Here is a 19,227-nt window from a genome sequence, read left to right on the forward strand (position 1 = left end):
GAGGTCAAAGGAGAGAGACCTCGCCAGTGCCCCCGGGGGGCGGGGCCATGGGATGGCCAATCAGCGCCCAGTAGGTGGACAACGCCCCGCCCAGGCCTCCTCTAAGCGGTTCAACGGCCGTTCCCGGGGGCTGGCCTGGCTTCTGTATTCCCAAGGCGGGCCGCCAGGTGGCTCTCCGACGATCTTCCAGTGGACTTCAAAGCAGCTGAGCATGCTATCTGGAATTAGTCCTTACGGAAATACGGCACGCAGTATCAGGAGGAAAGCAGAAATGGGCATGTGACAGTAACCTCCTTAAGGGGGCGGGCTGGGATCTTCTCCCAGATCCAGCGGGTGGCCCTCGGCCTGGCTGTGCCCCGAGTTGGACCCACATTTCTTCTAATCCCTGCTCTGGCAGCCCTTGTCAGACTACTGAGCAGTTTAGCCTAGATATGTAACTTGGAGACTCGTGCCCATCTCATGAGCTTTGTGGACAAGGGAAAAGGGCATAAATTGTAGGTTGTCTGCAAGTTTTCCTCCCCTACTCATTAGGAATAAGGTCTTAGATGGAGGGGCGGGGGGCGGCAGAGAGGGTGTGGACATCTGGGCATAGTTTGAGAGCTTGTGAAAAATGCACTTTATAAAACTCGTTTATTTTCTTGGGTTCTTTGGGGACGTTCTTGATAGAACACCTCACTTGAAACCGCATGTTCCCCCTCCAAAAAGGGGCTGGTTTTGACAGATCCTTTCATATAAGGAAAGATGTAAACCATCTTGAGTGGAATTCATTGCAATTTAAGAACTAGATGATCAATGTGAGACACATTTTCTCTCCAGGATTTCGAAATGCATTAACGTTTTCATTACTCAACACAAAATAATGCCAAATGTTGACCTTTCAGATGTCTCTTTCAGAAAAACATGCCATAGCTTTCAACTTCCAGTCTTTTATCCTTTTGCGGTCATCTATATTATGCCATCGTTTATTTTTAAAACGTTCCTTAAATAACTACCAGGTTCATAAAAAGTTCAGGGAAGGCATAAAGAAATGTGAGCCAACACAGCTACAGACCACATGCTGCCCCTAAGAAAACCAGGGGGACAGAAGCATTGTGAATATCATTAAAAGTTATGAAATTTGCCATTGAACTTTGAAAAAAATTAAGCATCTGATCAGGTATAAACCCTGTGGGATGGAGCAGGGTGGGGGGCTTTGTAAGGGAAGGAGATTTTTCAATCAAATGCCGCTTTGGGAAATGTTGGGGGAAAAAGTTTATGTAGGGAAAATGCAGCCAAGATATACCCCATTTGGGGAGACTTTATATAGTTATGAACTGTGAGGAGGAGCAAGCCCTCCTCTACCTAGTCAAAAGAAAAAAGGTCCCTAACAATCAGCAGCCACACAATTAGTGAATATATAGAGCGCTGCGTGCAAAATCTTGCTACAGGCACAGTAATATCCTCTTCCAAAGGAGAGGTGTGGGGTTATTAGACTTGAAAACCTGCCCTCTATACTTTGGGAAATCAGTTTTTGTTACACAATGTGCCTGGTTTTCACCCAAATTTTCTAAGTACAACTTCAGAAGACTTCAACATCAGCTTGTGAAACTGAAGTAGGTGAAAAAAACTAAAGAAACTGACTTAAAATAGCAGTTCTCCACAGTCCCTTGTTACTCAAGGAACATGTTCCCAGACTTATTTACAACTTAACAGCCTAAGGCACTGAAATAAGGTCCTTAACTAAATTTCCAATTGCCCTAATTACTAAAAATCCCAGCCCAACCGTGGTGTAGCTTCCTTCAGAGTTTTGGGTTGGTTGTTTTTTTGGGTTTTTTTTTTGGTACTACAAAGGCAGGATGTGATCTTTTGAAATGTATCAGATGACTGAACAGATCCTCCTACAGAATCTCGCAACAAATGTAATCTGATTTCCAGATATTCAAACAAGCTGGATATTGTTTTCCTTCAGAGCTTTTACACACCATACACCAGGGAATATATGTCAATAATAATCTATAGAAGTTTTTAAAGATATACAAAATGAAGCTTAATAAATTGTGACTTAATACTAAGAACTTTGAAGTAAAATTTCCACTTCTATTCAAAAATATTAGAACACGTAAAATAAATTTTTTTAGAATCAACTTTTTAAACTTTTGGAGGTATTAATGCTTTAAAAAAGCTATCCATACTCCAAAATTAAGTTTTCTGGAAACTACTTCAACAAATTCAGAGCTTAAATGCTACGTCTTTTAAGACTTTATTTTCTGAAAAACAGGTATTTCATACAATCTTTGCCATGTTAATGCAAATATGCACAAAGTAGGCCATGTACTTTTGTTTTCCAAAAGATGCATTATGAGCATTTTCAGGAAGCTGGTGTGATTTATTCAATTTTTAATCAAATACAATCACAAAATTATATCCATCAGGAGGCATTACAACCTTTTGTACAGAGAAGCCACTTTATTTATACAATGTTACTAGAACAAGAAGATTCAGTTCAACTCAATTTGCTCTTATATAATAAGGGTAAAGTAAATTAACAAGTGAAGTATGATGTTGCTGTTGACATTACAGGTGGAAATACAAGGAAAATTTAAACCTGAAAATAAAAAAACTTTAAACAGGAGCATGAAACTTGGACTGTCAAGGAAAAAAAAAAAAAGCCTGTTTTGAAAGACATACATTCTGCAAGTCTGCATTTCAGAACATTCAGTTAAGTTTATCATCTTCCAAAGTCAGGCTAATTTTATGACATTTTTACAATAGCACAACAAACAGCTTTTTCCCTAGTAAGCCCAAATTCCCATGGAAAGCAAGAGGCTAAATGGTTCATGTTGTACAACTAACCACTGAACCTATAAAGCTTCTCTCAATTACAGTTCATTTGCCCTTTTGTAAAAAAAGAGATGGTGATATTGTTACCCAGGCCTTAAAAAAAGCAGGAAAAGTGCAACAAACCCTTCCGGGTTCATAATACAGTGGATTTCCTTCCTCAGTGTTTGGAAAGTTTATAATGCTAGTTTTTCCCCATAGGAGGAATCTAATACAACCCAAATAGTGAAAAAAAATCTGCCTTCTTTAAGCAATCCTTTTATTAACATAGTCTACCTCCTAGAGTTAAGAGGGGGAAAGTCCTAGCTCTAAATTACTGGCATTTTACAAGCTCAAGATACAGAATGGAAGGGCATTGGTTTTCACATATATCTGGTTTTATGTAAAACAAAGGTACTTCAATGTGCTAACAGAAAAACATTCACTGATTTTTTTTTTTTAATGTATATGAACAGAAGCTAACAAGCTAATTGTAGGCATCTTCTTTAATATGAAAAGAACTGGGAGAAAAGAAGAACCAGCTCCTTTGATTTTAGTACTGCCAAAACAAGTAAGCCCCCAGAGTAATTACAAATATGTAGAGGAAAATAGGCCAGGAAGACTTTTCAATTCAAAGTACTGCCTATATCACAACAGATTTAAAAGGACCTAAGATTGCACATCAACTCTAATATTTGGCTGTACTTGCATTGCCCTGCTTGGAATTTTTTAATGGCTCTTTCCTTGAATTTCACACATCAGAACAACCACAATTAAAAACAAAAACAATGCAGATAACACCAAACGGACATTAAGAACACTACATACGACAGATATTAGAGGCAAGTGTTAAGGGCAGAAGTGATGGAAGTTTTTCTTTGTATTACAAACCCTCAACCCTGAACCTGGGGTTTGGGCTCTAAAAGAGCAATTTAGGGGAGCAGATCAAGAGCTTATCAGTTCTCACACAGAAACCTCACATATCTCAAACAACTCACAAGTGTCAGACACAAAAGAATCATCATCTAGCAAACTATGTGAAGAACTCATGACCAGAAATAATGAGATACTGCAAGACACACCAAAGAAACAGAGTAAAAGAAAAATACAGACAGCTCCATAGACTACTAAGCCTCCACAGCTTTATAGAGAAATCAACTAAAATTCAGGCAATTCTAGAAAATTAAAGACAGCAAAACACTTATGATAAACTTCAATTTCCAAGGGTACCTCAAATTGTAGAAGTTGTAAGTTATTCTGTACCCCCTGAATCTTAAGAAGGGTGGGGGGGGGCACAAGAGAGTGAGTGCAGAAGTCGGGTGGGGAGGAAGAGGAGGAGGAAGGTGGGAGAGGGGATGGGGGACAGGAGAAGGGAGAGAGGAGCAGACCCCTGGTTTGCCACAGGTATTTCTGTACTATCAAAAATGGATGACTTCATAACCACAGCACTCTGAACTTCACATTTTAAAAGATAATCACCAAAATACAGACCTGTCCTCTGAATCTGCTGTATGACCAAAGCCTTTTACTGCTGATTAAATCTCTTAACTGCTGAGTTCTCTTATAACAGTTCAAAATGACAAGGCTGCTTGTCAAATGACTTCCCCAGAAGCAGCCAGAGTACAGACTGGGGTCTTATTGTCCAGAATGCAGCAAAAAGCAAGCTTTGAAGTCATCAATCACTCATATCTGCCCTACAACCAAACATGTAGATGTCACACTATTCTCTGAGGGATCATTTTAAAATAAAAGTGATGGATAATTTAGCAGAGGCACATGTTTTTTATGTAAAGCTGTTTTGTTTTCACTAGGATAAGGTGCCAGGTACCTCTGAAGCCTGAAATTCACAGGCAATAAAATTCACCTATTTCATTTTTCTTCTTTGACCAAAGAAGAAGCAATTTCTCATTATTGTCTATAAGGACAAACTAGCGTGAACTGTTTTTATCACTGTAATAAAAGTTTTTCCTTGTGACAAAGAATGTTGTTGAGAGACTAATCTTCAAACAGTAGAGGTAATCAAGTGATGAGTGCAACAGCCTCTAGGAAATAAAGCAGTGTGCAAAACACAATATGGCATTATTATTCCAATAGGTTGTTTTGATTGTGAAAATAAGGTTCAAAATGAATGAAGAAAATAAAATTTGATGCACTAGCTTCCTTAACTTGCCATTAGACACATGGGTATTCAAAAATATCACCTTTCTTATAATACCTGTCAAAGTATTAAAAGAGCACTGATACTGAAATGCATTCTCCCATGAGTATTTAAAGATTACAGATTAATATGGCAATCAGAATATAGGAAAGGCCAGACCTATGTGAAATTTTTCCTTAATTCCTTTCAAGTTTGTCTGTAAAGACTGGCAACTAGAAAGTGATCATAGCCCAAATCTCTAAAATTGCAGGGAAAATGTACTCGATCAAGATTTTAATCCTCTTCTACTCTGTGTTGATACATGATTTTAGGAATCCTATTCTAGTCTGGATTTTTATTTTGGATCAACACTTGAGCTTACACAGTCAGTACTGAAATGCAATGCTAAATTTAAGGAAACCTTGATCATGAATTCACTACTGAACTATTAAAATTGTGCAAAAATTAAAGTACTTCACACACTAATAATGGAACTTAATAAAAGATGTTGGTGGTTCTTACTTTTTGCTGATGTTTCATGTATATGTCCTAAAAGGCCAGGTAAACTAAAGCACTTTTAATTTACACCTTGTAAATTATAAATTAAAAGTATCAAATGAAAAAACTGAATTAAAAAAAACATTTCACTCTACCTCCACCAGAACATCACTTTATTGTTAATCTGTCATCAACAATGTAAAACTCTTAATAGGTACTCTATCCTGGTTTTTAAAAAGGTAAAAGGTTACACTGGATTAGCTACTTTCTATGAAGAAACTACAGCAATCACAGAAGAGGGAAAATTTGAATGACCTCCCAAAAATGTACACTATAAGCAAAGGGGAGTGGACATTAAATCAAATGTCTGTTAGATTCATTACTTTTGAATGCACAGTGACAATTCTGGAAACTGTACATGATAGAATCACAGAAATGACTTAAATAACCAGAATTACATTTTGTATGTGATCATCAGACCTTTAAACTGTCCTTGCATTTTCCATGTTATCAGTGGTTTTGGAAAATTTTCTGTTTATCACTCCAAATACAAGTTAACAGCATTGAGATGAAGTATATGAAATATAAGGATTGAAATAAAAGTGAATGCGAAAGATGGCTAATCTACTAGATCAGGTCAAGGGGGAAATGGGCAGATGGAGGGGGGTGGGGAGGATGACGATGGGGTGGGTTTTTTTCCCTTCATTTCAGAAGTAAGTTCTTCCAATGTAGTGTTATCTGTTACATAGCTCTCCTTCTTCAGTCCATTTCTGAAATTCATCTCATAGCCTTTTTTTGTACTTACTGGTCAACCCGACCAGTACTGTTGCTAAGCAACAAGTGTTATGCAAGAATCTGAATGCATCAAATCTTCCTTGGCTGTGATTTCTTCGCGGCCCCAGTTTCCTGTTTCTGAGCGGGTTTTTTTTCCTGGATTGTACACACGGGGTCAGGTGGAATGGAGTTCCAAATCACTGTGCTCCGCGGCATCCCGATCTCTTTCTGCAGCTAACCTCCTGACACGTCTGCAGCTGTTCTGTGGCAGAAAGACAATCTCCGTGTTCAGGCGGTGAGCTTGCTTGCTTTCTTTCACCCTTGACCCTGGGGTTGCAGGCCATGGTGTTGGGCGTATCCCTGAGTGCAGCTGTCCTGCAGGATTCACTTCCTTAGCGCACCGAGATTTCCTAGGTTTCCTCAGAGTATGCCCCCAGTTGCATCACCACCGACTGTGGTGTGGCTTTGGATGCCTGAGGCTGAGTTGATTCTGGTGGATGTCTGACCTCGCTTAACCAGACTCATCTACTGTCTTGCCATTCATACCCAGGCTGTCCAACCTTCATACAGCTGAGCCAAGTTATCTAGATTAGTTGCTTCCTTAATGACATAGTCAACCTGTAAAAATGGGCAAGATAGAATTTAAAGCCATTTAAAACTTGAAAGAGCATGATTCATATTTGAGTTACATGAACTGTTTAAGTTTCTAATCACCCAAATTAACTACCCAAAGATGTGCAGTTGTCATGGTGCAAAGAAGTTAAATAATCTGAGCTTCCCTCCTAATTCTGTAACTTACAAATGTGTGTCTTGGGAAAGTCACAACCCCTTTTGAGCCTTACAAATCCTTAGATGGAGAGAAACTGCCACTGACCTCACAGGTGTTCTTGGGGTTAAACATGTGAATTCACTGGATAAATGCTTAGGTGAATTGAAAAGTGCCCAGAAGATTCTGGAACACAGTTTGATACTCAGTTTGAAACATCTCCTGATTCTGACTCAGCTAAATATTCTTTTATAGTAAGAGAGATGATCATTTCTCTATCCAGAGCATCCATCAGGGTCCAATTATATAGTAAATGCTCACTATATGGCTGCTGAATTATAACCTACAACAGTTGTGTGCAAAGAACTCTATACTTACCCTACTCCTGTGAACCACTTAACATTTTTTTATATAAAACTTAACTATCAGAATAAAAAGCACAATATCTAAGTATCCTTCAAAAAAAAATGGACAGAGACCTAAGATGCAGTCATGAAAGCACACAACCCATTAACCTACCAGAAAATTTCTGAAGCAAAGATACCCCTAGACCCAGAACACTGTCCAGGGTTTTTGGCAAATTTGACACACCCTCTCTAAAGAATGACTCTTAAACAAGAAGAGCTTAAGCTCAGATCCAATATAGAGATCTAACAGTGTTTAAAATTAAAAAAAAAAATTTCTCGCTGATGTGAATTGTGAATGCCAAGCCATTAGAAAATAGAGTATTCACAAGTCTCAGATTTTTACCCTACCCCACAGAAGAAAAGGTAAATGTGTAATGGACAACTCAGGAGAACATTACCCTTGACTAAGTGCTCTACTTTAATAACAAAGATGGCACAGACAGACACACATTCAATGATGTAAAATTCTAAGAACACATCACTGGCAAAGTACTCTTGCCAAAAATGCTATGATATAAAGAAAATATCAGACAAATATAAACTGAGGCACATTCTGCAAACCAAGTGGTCTGGACACATCAAATATTTAAATGTCATAAAAGAAAAGGCTCAGGAACTGTTCTAGACATTAAAAGGAAATTAAAACAGGATCAAGTATATAAACTTCAGGATAAGCTTTGACTAAATTCTGTATGGGTGGGGGTGTCTAAGTAAAAAGGGATATCTGAAGATATCTGGAGAAACCTAAATATGGACTCAATGGTGGACAGCAGTCAACGTTAACAACAGTGTTAAGTTTTCTGAAGTTGATAATTTTATAATTGTATCCTAGCTATATATCAAAGCCTTCTTCAGCGATCAATGCAAAGAAATAGAGGAAAACAACAGAATGGGAAAGACTAGAGATCTCTTCAAGAAAATTAGAGATACCAAGGGAACATTTCATGCAAAGATGGGCTCGATAAAGGACAGAAATGGTATGGACCTAACAGAAGCAGAAGATATTAAGAAGGGGTGGTAAGAATACACAGAAGAACTGTACAAAAAAGATCTTCACAACCCAGATAATCATGATGACGTGATCACTAATCTAGAGCCAGACATCTTGGAAAGTGAAGTCAAGTGGGCCTTAGAAAGCATCACTATGAACAAAGCTAGTGGAGGTGATGGAATTCCAGTAGAGCTCTTTCAAATCCTGAAAGTTGATGCTGTGAAAGTGCTGCACTCAATATGCCAGCAAATTTGGAAAACTCAGCAGTGGCCACAGGACTGGAAAAGGTCAGTTTTCATTCCAATTCCACGGAAAGGCAATGCAAAAGAATGCTAAAACTACCGCACAATTGCACTCATCTCACATGCTAGTAAAGTAATGCTCAAAATTCTCCAAGCCAGACTTCAGCAATACATGAACCGTGGACTCCCTGATGTTCAAGCTGGTTTTAGAAAAGGCAGAAGAACCAGAGATCAAATTGCCAACATCCGCTGGATCATGGAAAAAGCAAGAGAGTTCCAGAAAAACATCTATTTCTGCTTTCTTGACTATGCCAAAGCCTTTGACTGTGTGGATCACAACAAACTGTGGAAAATTCTTCAAGAGATGGGAATACCAGACCACCTAACCTGCCTCTTGAGAAATCTGTATGCAGGTCAGGAAGCAACAGTTAGAACTGGACATGGAACAACAGACTGGTTCCAAATAGGAAAAGGAGTACGTCAAGGCTGTATATTGTCACCCTGCTTATTTAACTTCTACGCAGAGTACATCATGAGAAACGCTGGGCTGGAAGAAACACAAGCTGGAGTCAAGATTGCCAGGAGAAATATCAATAATCTCAGATATGCAGATGACACCACCCTTATGGCAGAAAGTGAAGAGGAACTCAAAAGCTTCTTGATGAAAGTGAAAGAGGAGAGCAAAAAAGTTAGCTTAAAGCTCAACATTCAGCAAACGAAGATCATAGCATCTGGTCCCATCACCTCATGGGAAATAGATGGGAAAACAGTGGAAACAGTGTCAGACTTTATTTTGGGGGGCTCCAAAATCACTGCAGATGGTAACTGCAGCCATGAAATTAAAAGACGCTTACTCCTTGGAAGAAAAGTTATGACCAACCTAGATAGTATATTCAAAAGCAGAGACATTACTTTGCCAACTAAGGTCCATCTAGTAAAGGCTATGGTTTTTCCTGTGGTCATGTATGGATGTGAGAGTTGGACTGTGAAGAAAGCTGAGCGCCGAAGAACTGATGCGTTTGAACTGTGGTGTTGGAGAAGACTCTTGAGAGTCCCTTGGACTGCAAGGAGATCCAACCAGTCCATTCTAAAGGAGATCAGTCCTGGGTGTTCATTGGAAGGAATGATGCTAAAGCTGAAACTCCAGTACTTTGGCCACCTTATGAGAAGAGTTGACTCATTGGAAAAGACTCTGATGCTGGGAGGGATTGGGGGCAGGAGGAGAAGGGGATGACCGAGGATGAGATGGCTGGATGGCATCACGGACTCAATGGATGTGAGTCTGAGTGAACTCCGGGAGATGGTGATGAACAGGGAGGCCTGGCGTACTGCGATTCATGAGGTCGCAAAGAGTCGGACACGAATGAGCGACTGAACTGAACTATATATCATAGCTATATATTATTACAATGTTTTATTTGAGAGACAAAGTACTTAGGCAAGAAGTGTTACACAAGAAGATTAGGCAAATATAAGAATATTAATAACTGATTTGCCAATTCTAGGCAAGGAATATATAATACATGAGCATTCCTATAACATTTCTGAAGGTTTGAAACTTTTCAAAATAAATAGCTGTGGGCAAAAGAATTCATTCCTGAATTTATATGTACAATTTTAATAATATTAATGATAAATTTTCAGAGTAATAACTTCAGACCAACTGACAACCAGGAACACATTACAGATTACTTATTTATAGGTATTACTGACATCCAAAGTGTCACCCTCATATCATTAGAAACCTTCACATAGCTCTCTCTAACACACAAACTAACAGTCTTCTGTTGGAAGAGAAAGGGTCAAGCAACAACTCAAATTCTGGTTAAGAGGACTGGGTTGAAAGGAAAGTGTTAACAGGCTAGAGTGAGAGTTGACAATCTAGGAGCTGTGTTATTCAAAATCTTCTGAGGCCTGAAAATAGATTTAAATTAGTTATTTCTCGATATGCCACCAAAGATGTGGATGAGGGGATCTTTAAACCTATACTGCTTCAGCAGCATTAAAATGTGTAGCTCAAGTTTAAAAGATGGTCACCTGTTCAGCAACTGACATCCTCCTATTCGGATCAACATCTCGGCCCTCTAGCTTGGCTTTCACTCTCTTCCACACGCTCACTGCATACGAGTTTCTCTCCTGCACAGCTATGAAGCAATGGAGACATGTATAAGTCAAGCCACCACTTTGTATTAATATTTAATATTTAAAGTGTCCTTATTTTAACTAATTACCTTTTCCAGTCTTAGGGTCTCTGACAGCCTTTTTAGGACTACAAGCAACACTCTTGCCAGTTCCCGGAACGGTGCTTGGTGGAGTATCTGCTGATGTAGCTAGATTTTTCTGAATCAGCTTTCTAGCATTCTGTGACATGACATCAGGCTGAGTCTTCTGGCCAGTGTTGCTTCGGACTGCTATAGAGAGAAAGTTGGTAGCTCAATGTACATGTAAACAGAAAACGGGCGAGCAGGGCAGTTCTGTTTCAATCATCAACTGCAAATGGAGAACCCTAATACTAGATGTGATACTACACAGAATGACACAATTTGTATACATGTGTGCATGCACACAGAGAAGTCAACAAATACACAGTGGTTTTATCTCTAGTTGGACTGAACTACAGATGTTTCTATTAATTAATTTTCCATACTTCCCTAACAGACGTATATTTTATAATCGACAATATCTGAACACACAGTAATTTTTACTCTCTAATCTCTAACATAAATACTTTTAAAATTAAGGCAAAATTTGTTCAGTTTGAAATATGACAAGAAATTAGGGAAACCCTTTATTTACTTAAATAATTAATTTTCTATGGGAGTAAAGTTGATTTACAATGTTGTGTTAGTTTCTGCTGTACAGCAAAGCGAATCAGTTATACCCACTCTTTTTTAGGTTCTATTCCCATATAGGTCATTACACAGTACTGAATAGAAGTCCCTGTGCTATACAGTAGGTTCTTGTTATCTATTTTATGCATAGCAGTGTGTATATGTCAACCCCAATTTCCCAATTTACCCCCTGCTTAGTCACTATAAGTTTTTTTTTTACATCTGTGACATGATTTCTGTTTTTGTACATAGGTTTATCAGGGAAAACCTTTAAAAAGATGATGACTATAAACATGTCTGTTGTTTGTTTTCTAAGTCCTGTCTGACTCTCTTGTGACTCCACAGTCTAAAGCCTGTCAGAGGCCTCTGTCCGTGGGATCTCCCGGGCAAGAATACTGGAGTGCACTTCCATCCCCTTCTCCAAGGATTTTCCTGGCCCAGGGATAGAATCCGTGCCTCCTGCTTCGCCTCCATTGGCAGGCGGATGTTTTACTGCCGGAGCCAACAGGGAAGCCCAGTAAACACATCAGACACTCTTTAACGTCTTAGCATCTATGTGTAGATTATTAACAGGTCAAGATACAGGTTTTTCTGAATAGAGGAGTCTTACCTGCAGCAAAGGATGGTTGATAAGTAGCAGACGATGTTGGACTCGAACATTCATTTGTTGCATCGGTGACTAAGGGTGATGCAAAACTCACTAAATTATTATAGACACTGAAATACAAAATAAAATGACTCATTTATGAAACGCTTCAGCAAATAGCTACTTGTAAGTATGAACAAAACTGAAAAAAATATTAAATTAAATAAACAAAACTTAGTTTACCAGATGTTTTGCTTACATTTTAAATTCAGGCCTGAAGGCATTCTTACCTCTGACTTTGCGTTTTCAGTTCTTTCAAGGTGGGAGTTATTTCCTGGAGCATTTCAACATGTTCTTGACTTCGAACCTGACCCATGGCTTGGACTAATGTAAACAGCACCGTCTGAATGTTGTCTTGCCATGATTTATATTCACCCAAGAACTGCCTAACACTGTTCTCATAGGGAACATCTTCACCATCTGCCAGAGCAGCTTCTTCATCCTAGAATCAATGTTAATGATTAAGAAAAATGGTATTTGTTTTAATATTACTCTTCAGTCAACTTTTGGATAACAGGTAATAAGTGGCTTTTTAATATCAATGTATTTAATCTGCTTATTACAATTTATTAATAATTTCAATAGGAATCTTGTTTCCAATACAAATAAAAACTCCAACTAAAAAGAAATCCAGGGACTTCCCTGGCAGTCCAGTGGTTAGGCCCCCATCCTCCCTGCGGGGGGGGGGGCGGCACGGGTTTGATCCCTGGTTGAGGTCCAAGCCACATGATGCAACCAAAAACAAAAAAATTCAAAAAGTAAATGATCTACTCTTTTGTGATAATAAAGCCTTTTCTGAGGACTGTTTCCTTACCATCTAGATTCTATACAATACCGGAGAGAAGAGGTAATATTTCATTTATTTTGGAAGCAAACTATATGACTTGAGTTGGGAGGCAGAACAGAAGTTAGAGATCTAAATACTCTGTGAGACTAAGTTCAAGTTTCAGCTCTTCTATAAGTTATGCGACTTTGTATAAATCAATTTCTCTAAGCCCCAATTTCTCTGTGTACAGAATCAGAATACTATTTACTACCTGCTTAAAAAAAAAAAAAACAGTTGACAGTTGATGAAAACACAAACTCAGTGACAAACTGGAAATATGACCTTGGAGAAATTAGTTTTTTTCTCATGAATAAAACTCTTTTGTAATCTTATAAAAGGGGGGAGTAATTATGTGTCAGTGGTATTAATCTTACCTTGGCCATTGCTTTCAGGAGATGTTTGACATCTCCAAGCTGCCGGTTATGGCCAGTGAGCACAGTCTTTATGTTATCAACCAGATTCTGAATTGTTTCACAGACTGTTTCTATTTGTTGCTCTTTCTCTGTCTGAATTGCTCTCTGAGTAGACATATCCTGGGTCAGTTGTTTATGTGCTGACAAAAGCCACTCAGAGCTGCCAATAGGATGTTCAAGAGTCGTGTCCTAAACAGAATAAGGGTTTGATTTTAAGAGTTAGCCAGAAAAATATAAGATTCTTTTCTTCAACATCACATCAAAAGGTACTCATAACTCAAGTTGATACAAAGAACCTCAGTTGCTGAATCATGGATTAATTCACTAGAAAACAGTGTTTTCTTAAAAATTTAAATAAATTTTTATAAATACTTGACAATTTAAACAATCTACAAAATACAAACTAAGGTTTTACTTTTCCACATAATTATCCAGGAAACAAATGCTTAAAGATTAAAACCTAAGAAAATATATTTGGAGTAACAAAGATGACACACAGCTAGGATCCTAGACACTGTAAATAACTCTTTAAAATAAAACCAGAGCCTCCTAATATATAGTCTAAAGCCTTCCCACAAAGTAGAAATGCTGAATTTATTAACTTGATATTCCAGCATTCATCCTCCACTAGCCTTCTGTCTGCTATCCTACTTTCAAAAGTGCATCTGAGTCATTTGCTACACATTATCTCTCTCCTTCCCTAGGAACCCCTAGCGTGATTCTACTTATAGCTCACTTATAGCTCCGAGAGTTCTTTCCACTTTTTCATTTCATTCACTGTATTATTTGTATAAATAAGTTCCTTTGGGGATAAAAGAAAGATTTAGTCATCCTTGAATTTTTCATAACATCTCATATACAGTTCATGCTCAATAAGTGTAGACTAGTGAATACATTGATTTTGAGAGCACGTAGTTGGTCTTGTTTAATTTACCCAATCTCTGCAGTCCCAAGAATCAAGACTCACCACCCTCTGTAGTAGGCGAAGCTCTAACTCGGAGACAGAACTGTTAAACTGCGACGCAAAGGAGCACATCTGCTGACACCGTTTGATCAGTTCAAACAGCGCGGCATCCAAGTTTAGGGCTTCTGCGGTTCTAGTCCGCAAACTTTCAAAATGAATGATGTTGCTGCAGAGGAAAGTGACCTGCGAAGAGGAAGCAGAGTGGAACCATCGCAATGAGGGGCAAAATGCAATTAATCAAAGAAAAGTAACACTACCTATTCATTTCAACAATTCAGGACCAGGTCCTGAAAATGTATGAATGTATGACTCTCACGGGAAACAGACCCACTTCCTATAAAAGCTGTAAATAAATTAACACTTTTAGGTTGATGCTGTCAAGTCTGAGAAGGCCAAAAAGCACCTAAGTAGAGTTAGGTAAACACATTTTCTGCATGATTCTTTTTTAATACAGAAATTTGACTCCATAAAAAAACTGTTACCATATTCAGCTTAAATTTATTTGTGCTATATCCAAATTCCAATCTGAAATGCTCCCCCCTTCTGCTTCTACTCCTACATAATTTTACCATTTAGATCAGAAAACACTAACTGGTTATTTGACAATATTAAGGACATCTTTCAAGGTATAGTACTAGTATTGTGATTATGTTACTAACTAGTTCTCATCTTTATATATACATACTGAAATATTTACAGTTAAAATGATATAATATTTGAAATTACCATTAAATTTAGGATAGGGAGTAGGGAGTATACAGAAAATAAAGTAGGACCTGAGTTGACAATTATTAAATTCTGGTAATGGATATATGGGATATGGGAATCATATTAGTTCAATGTTGTGCCTGATTATATAATCAGTTACATAATCCTGTAACTGAAAACACGATGGCACACGATGCCCATACCTGACTTGCTCGTTGGCTCTCCTTAAGGACAAGATTTCTTCTTTCAGCTATTGTTGCTTCAAAATCCTGTAGTACAGGTGCCAGTGCAGGGTTGGCACCACCTGCCCATTTGAGTCGCTGTTCAATACTTGCTTCAAGTGCTGCCAGTTTCTCCTATAAAAGGCAGCAGAATCTCAGTGAATAGGACTCCACTTCCTATCTGTTGGCCATTTTATATGAATAAGAGAGATTCAAAAGAAATACAATGGCATAAGTAACTTAGAAGACATCTTTAACAAACTGTCAACTTTTGGAATTAATCTTGACTTCATATTGAGCATTTAAGACTAAACATATCTGAGAAGGTAAGGACTGGCTTTCAGTTTATTTTGCAAAAGGAAGTTTCATTTTCGTTTCTAAATAGTCTAAAAAAAACAAAACCCCTGTTATACCAAATTCCCACTGCACTATATATGCTATCTATGAGAAAGTCCATTTATATCTTTGATTGTAAAAGATGAAAATCAGATTCCCACAAATGTAAATATTTATGAATAATGGTAAAAAAAAAATCCAGCCAGATTATCACAATACAAAGGTTTTACATAACAAAGTTGCTTCATTAGGTACTCAACATTTCAAGTGGCAGAGTTCCCATCCATACTCTTCGCCCCCCACCCACTCACACACAGACACCTCTAGAATCAGAAAGGGCATGAGTTCAATCTCTAAAGTGAAAACTAGGACTAATATGCTGTAGAGAAAAGGTATTTCAATCTTCAAAGTAAGCTCAAGACAAGTTCTATTAAAAATTTTAAAAATATTACTACAGTGATTGTAATTATACTAATATTAAACTATAAAAACACAAAAATGTCAGTTACTACTGAATATATGATATAAGAATACCAGATGTATATAAAACCATCATCAAGACCAGTTTCTCTTATTTAAAGACAGAAGGTGAGATTAAATATTTTGCTGATGTAACCCCAAAAAAGTCAAAAATAACGGTTTAGAAAAATGTTCTGCTGCTTTTGGTATCACAAAATTCCATTAACTACACAATAGAAGGAAGATAGGCCTGAGCTTCATGGATATTAATAATATGCCAAACTTTCAGAAAACAAATTTGGTATTCAAGTTTTTACCATTACCAAGGTTAATGTATAATGGCACAGTAATAGCCATTAAAAATTCTTAAATAGTTCATTAAAAATTTGAAATATTTAGTATGTCTCTATTCTTGGTTCAAAATATACTGCTAAGATTCAGTTACTTTGGAAGATAAGAAAAAGACACAAATTAAAAATAAAAGTGAAAAAGGTATTAAAAGTTCCTGTGACTTAAAAGCCAAGGACAGACTGAACAGAGCACTTCACCACAGTGGAGGTCATTTCTAAAAGTAAGATGTGCCAGAAGGAGGAGATGACAAAACATACCTGAACTGTTGCAATTGAAGTTTCAATCTGGCTCAGAGTATGGAGTTTCTTTTTCATGCTGGTTAATATGGCAGAACGAGGGGGAGGTGTGACAGACATGGCTTGTGGTCTATTGATAAGGAGATCTTCATGCTGCCACTGTTCAAAGAAAAAGAAATGTAATAAAGTAAGCAGGGGAAAAAACCAAGAGAGGGGAAGGACTTGGGGGAGGACTGGGAGAAGGACTGGGGGAGGAGGTAAAAAGTCCAGTTGCAGCAGGGCAGGGTGGGCAGGGAAGAATAACAGAAACACAATAAAAGAATTAACCAGATGGAAAATTTCCTGAGGTAGAAAAACGGCTGATAAATTTCTTGGATCACTGATATGCAGTATTTAAATAGCAATTCTGAAGGCATTTCCTAGTCTAAGTAAAAGTTTCCTACACAATCCCCCGAAAATATAATCTCCAGTTCAGAGGCTGGAACAAGCACAGTAGGTAGAAGAGTTGCCCAGCATGGGAGCCAAGCAAGTAACTGAGAGAAACAATGGCAGCACTCAGAGAAGAAAGAATTCTCTAGTGAATCTACAAGTGACAGAATGACAGAAAGGTGCAGGCAACTGCTGACAGAGGATCAAGCCATCTTATGCGTGCATCTTGTATGCTGTGAGGTGGCCCCAGAAGGCCAAAGGACATCTGAGCTGAAATTTTAAAGTTATATATTGTGCTAGCTTAAAATGTGTTCAGATGAACAAAACTGGAAGGACTTTTATAATATTTTCCATATAACTATATGGAGGAGTTTTTAATGAATAAACTCTAAAATGTATTAAAACTTTTCAACATTATTTTTTTGAAGTAAAATAAATGCCAAGAAAAGCCCAATGTGGGGCTTTCCCTGGTGGTCTAGTGGTTAAGAATCCACTTAGCAATGCAAGGGACACTAGTCTGGAAAGATCCCACGTGCTGTGGAGCAACTAAGCCTGTGCGCCACAAGTACTGAGCCTGTGCAGCATAGTTACTGAAGCCTGTGTGCGTAGAGCCTGTACTCTGCAACAAGGGAAGCCACTGCAATGGGAAGCCACCGCAATGAGAAGCCTGTGCACCACAAATGGAGAGCAGTCCCTGCTCTTCACAATTAGCGCACAGCCAACAAAGACCCAAAGCAGCCAGTAAATAAATAAAAGATTTTTCAAAATAGATGTTATTAAAAAAAAAAATCCCAATGTGCTAGATGGACTGCTAACCTATAATAAATGCAACTTCGGAATCTGAATAAATTACTTTTCTTAACTTATGAGCTAAGAAACCAGCTAATTGATAAAACTGCAGAGAAAAACACACTGGTTGCATGCCCCACCAACTCCACTCTGAGGAAGTGGCTTCTATATAAATGATACAAAGTAACCAACATTTGGGCCAAACCAAAACCCCTGATAGTACAGCCCGAATGCTACTCCATGAGTCCACCTGACTAAAGCTACTGACAATATTGAAGTAAAGAAATAAGAAAAAATCTATAACATACTGTGCTTATTATACAGATCACCATTTTTTTTTCTTTTTTTAAAAAAGTATTATTTTTGGCAGTGCTGGGTCTTTGCTGCCGTGCGGGCTTTCTCTAGCTGCTGAGAGTGGGGCTGCTCTCTTCTTGGGCTTCTCATTGCAGTGGCTTCCCTTGTTGCAGAGCACAGGTTCCAGTGCACACAAGCTTCAGAAGTTGCAGCACGTGCGCTCAGTAGTTGTGGCGCACAGTAGTTAGCTGCTCAGTAGTTACTCACTCCAAGGCATGTAGAATCTTCCCAGACCAGGGGTCAAATCCATGTTCCCTGCATTAGCAGGTGGATTCTTATCCACTGTGTCACCAGCGAAGTCCCAGATCATCATTTTTAATCCACACAGTCATCAACCTTTTAGAGAGTACTGTCCCCATTCTACAGGTAAGGAAATCATATCTTAAGGGAGGTTAAAGGTAAGTTCATATACCCAAATCCAAATCTATCTCACTCCCAAAGCCTGTACTGCCCCGAAACAAACAAGGATAAAAACGGGCTTCTTAAAAACAGTTCCCAAATGATGACAGGATGTATACAGAGAGCTTAGAGATTCAGGGAACAGATGTCACTTTGGAAATAATTAAGTTAGCCAGTACACAAGGAATATGATCAAACTGCCAACATCCGCTGGATCATGGAAAAAGCAAGAGAGTTCCAGAAAAACATCTATTTCTGCTTTATGCCAAGGCCTTTGCTGTGTGGATCACAATAAACTGTGGAAAATTCTGAAAGAGATGGGAAATACCAGACCACCTGACCCACCTCTTGAGAAACCCATATGCAGGTCAGGAAGCAACAGTTAGAACTGGACATGGAACAACAGACTGGTTCCAAATAGGAAAAGGAGTATGTCAAGGCTGTATATTGTCACCCTGCTTATTTAACTTCTATGGAAAGTACATCATGAGAAACGTTGGGCTGGAAGAAGCACAAGCTGGAATCAAGATTGCAGGGAGAAATATCAATAACCTCAGATATGCAGATGACACCACCCTTATGGCAGAAAGTGAAGAGGAACTCAAAAGCCTCTTGATGGAAGTAAAAGAGGAGAATGAAAAAGTTGGCTTAAAG

The 19,227-nt window shown here is 38.3% G+C and overlaps 1 protein-coding gene across 2 annotated transcripts in view; it reads right to left on the reverse strand.

Annotated features, from left to right (window-relative positions):
* Positions 1–2,220: 2,220 nt before the first annotated feature.
* SMG1 (SMG1 nonsense mediated mRNA decay associated PI3K related kinase) overlaps positions 2,221–19,227 on the reverse strand; it is a 99,144-nt gene continuing 82,137 nt past the window's right edge. For both annotated transcript variants that reach the window (XM_040257017.1, XM_040257008.1), the window contains 9 exons: positions 16,624–16,761; positions 15,203–15,355; positions 14,295–14,474; positions 13,289–13,516; positions 12,319–12,530; positions 12,053–12,159; positions 10,843–11,022; positions 10,649–10,755; positions 2,221–6,823 (listed from right to left, as the gene is read on the reverse strand). In XM_040257017.1, coding sequence (XP_040112951.1) covers positions 6,746–6,823; positions 10,649–10,755; positions 10,843–11,022; positions 12,053–12,159; positions 12,319–12,530; positions 13,289–13,516; positions 14,295–14,474; positions 15,203–15,355; positions 16,624–16,761 — 1,383 coding nt within the window. In that variant the 3' untranslated portion in view covers positions 2,221–6,745. The remainder of the gene's footprint in view (positions 6,824–10,648; positions 10,756–10,842; positions 11,023–12,052; positions 12,160–12,318; positions 12,531–13,288; positions 13,517–14,294; positions 14,475–15,202; positions 15,356–16,623; positions 16,762–19,227) is intronic.

This window comes from Oryx dammah, unplaced genomic scaffold (assembly GCF_014754425.2).
Source record: "Oryx dammah isolate SB20612 unplaced genomic scaffold, SCBI_Odam_1.1 HiC_scaffold_2, whole genome shotgun sequence".
NCBI lineage: Eukaryota > Metazoa > Chordata > Mammalia > Artiodactyla > Bovidae > Oryx > Oryx dammah.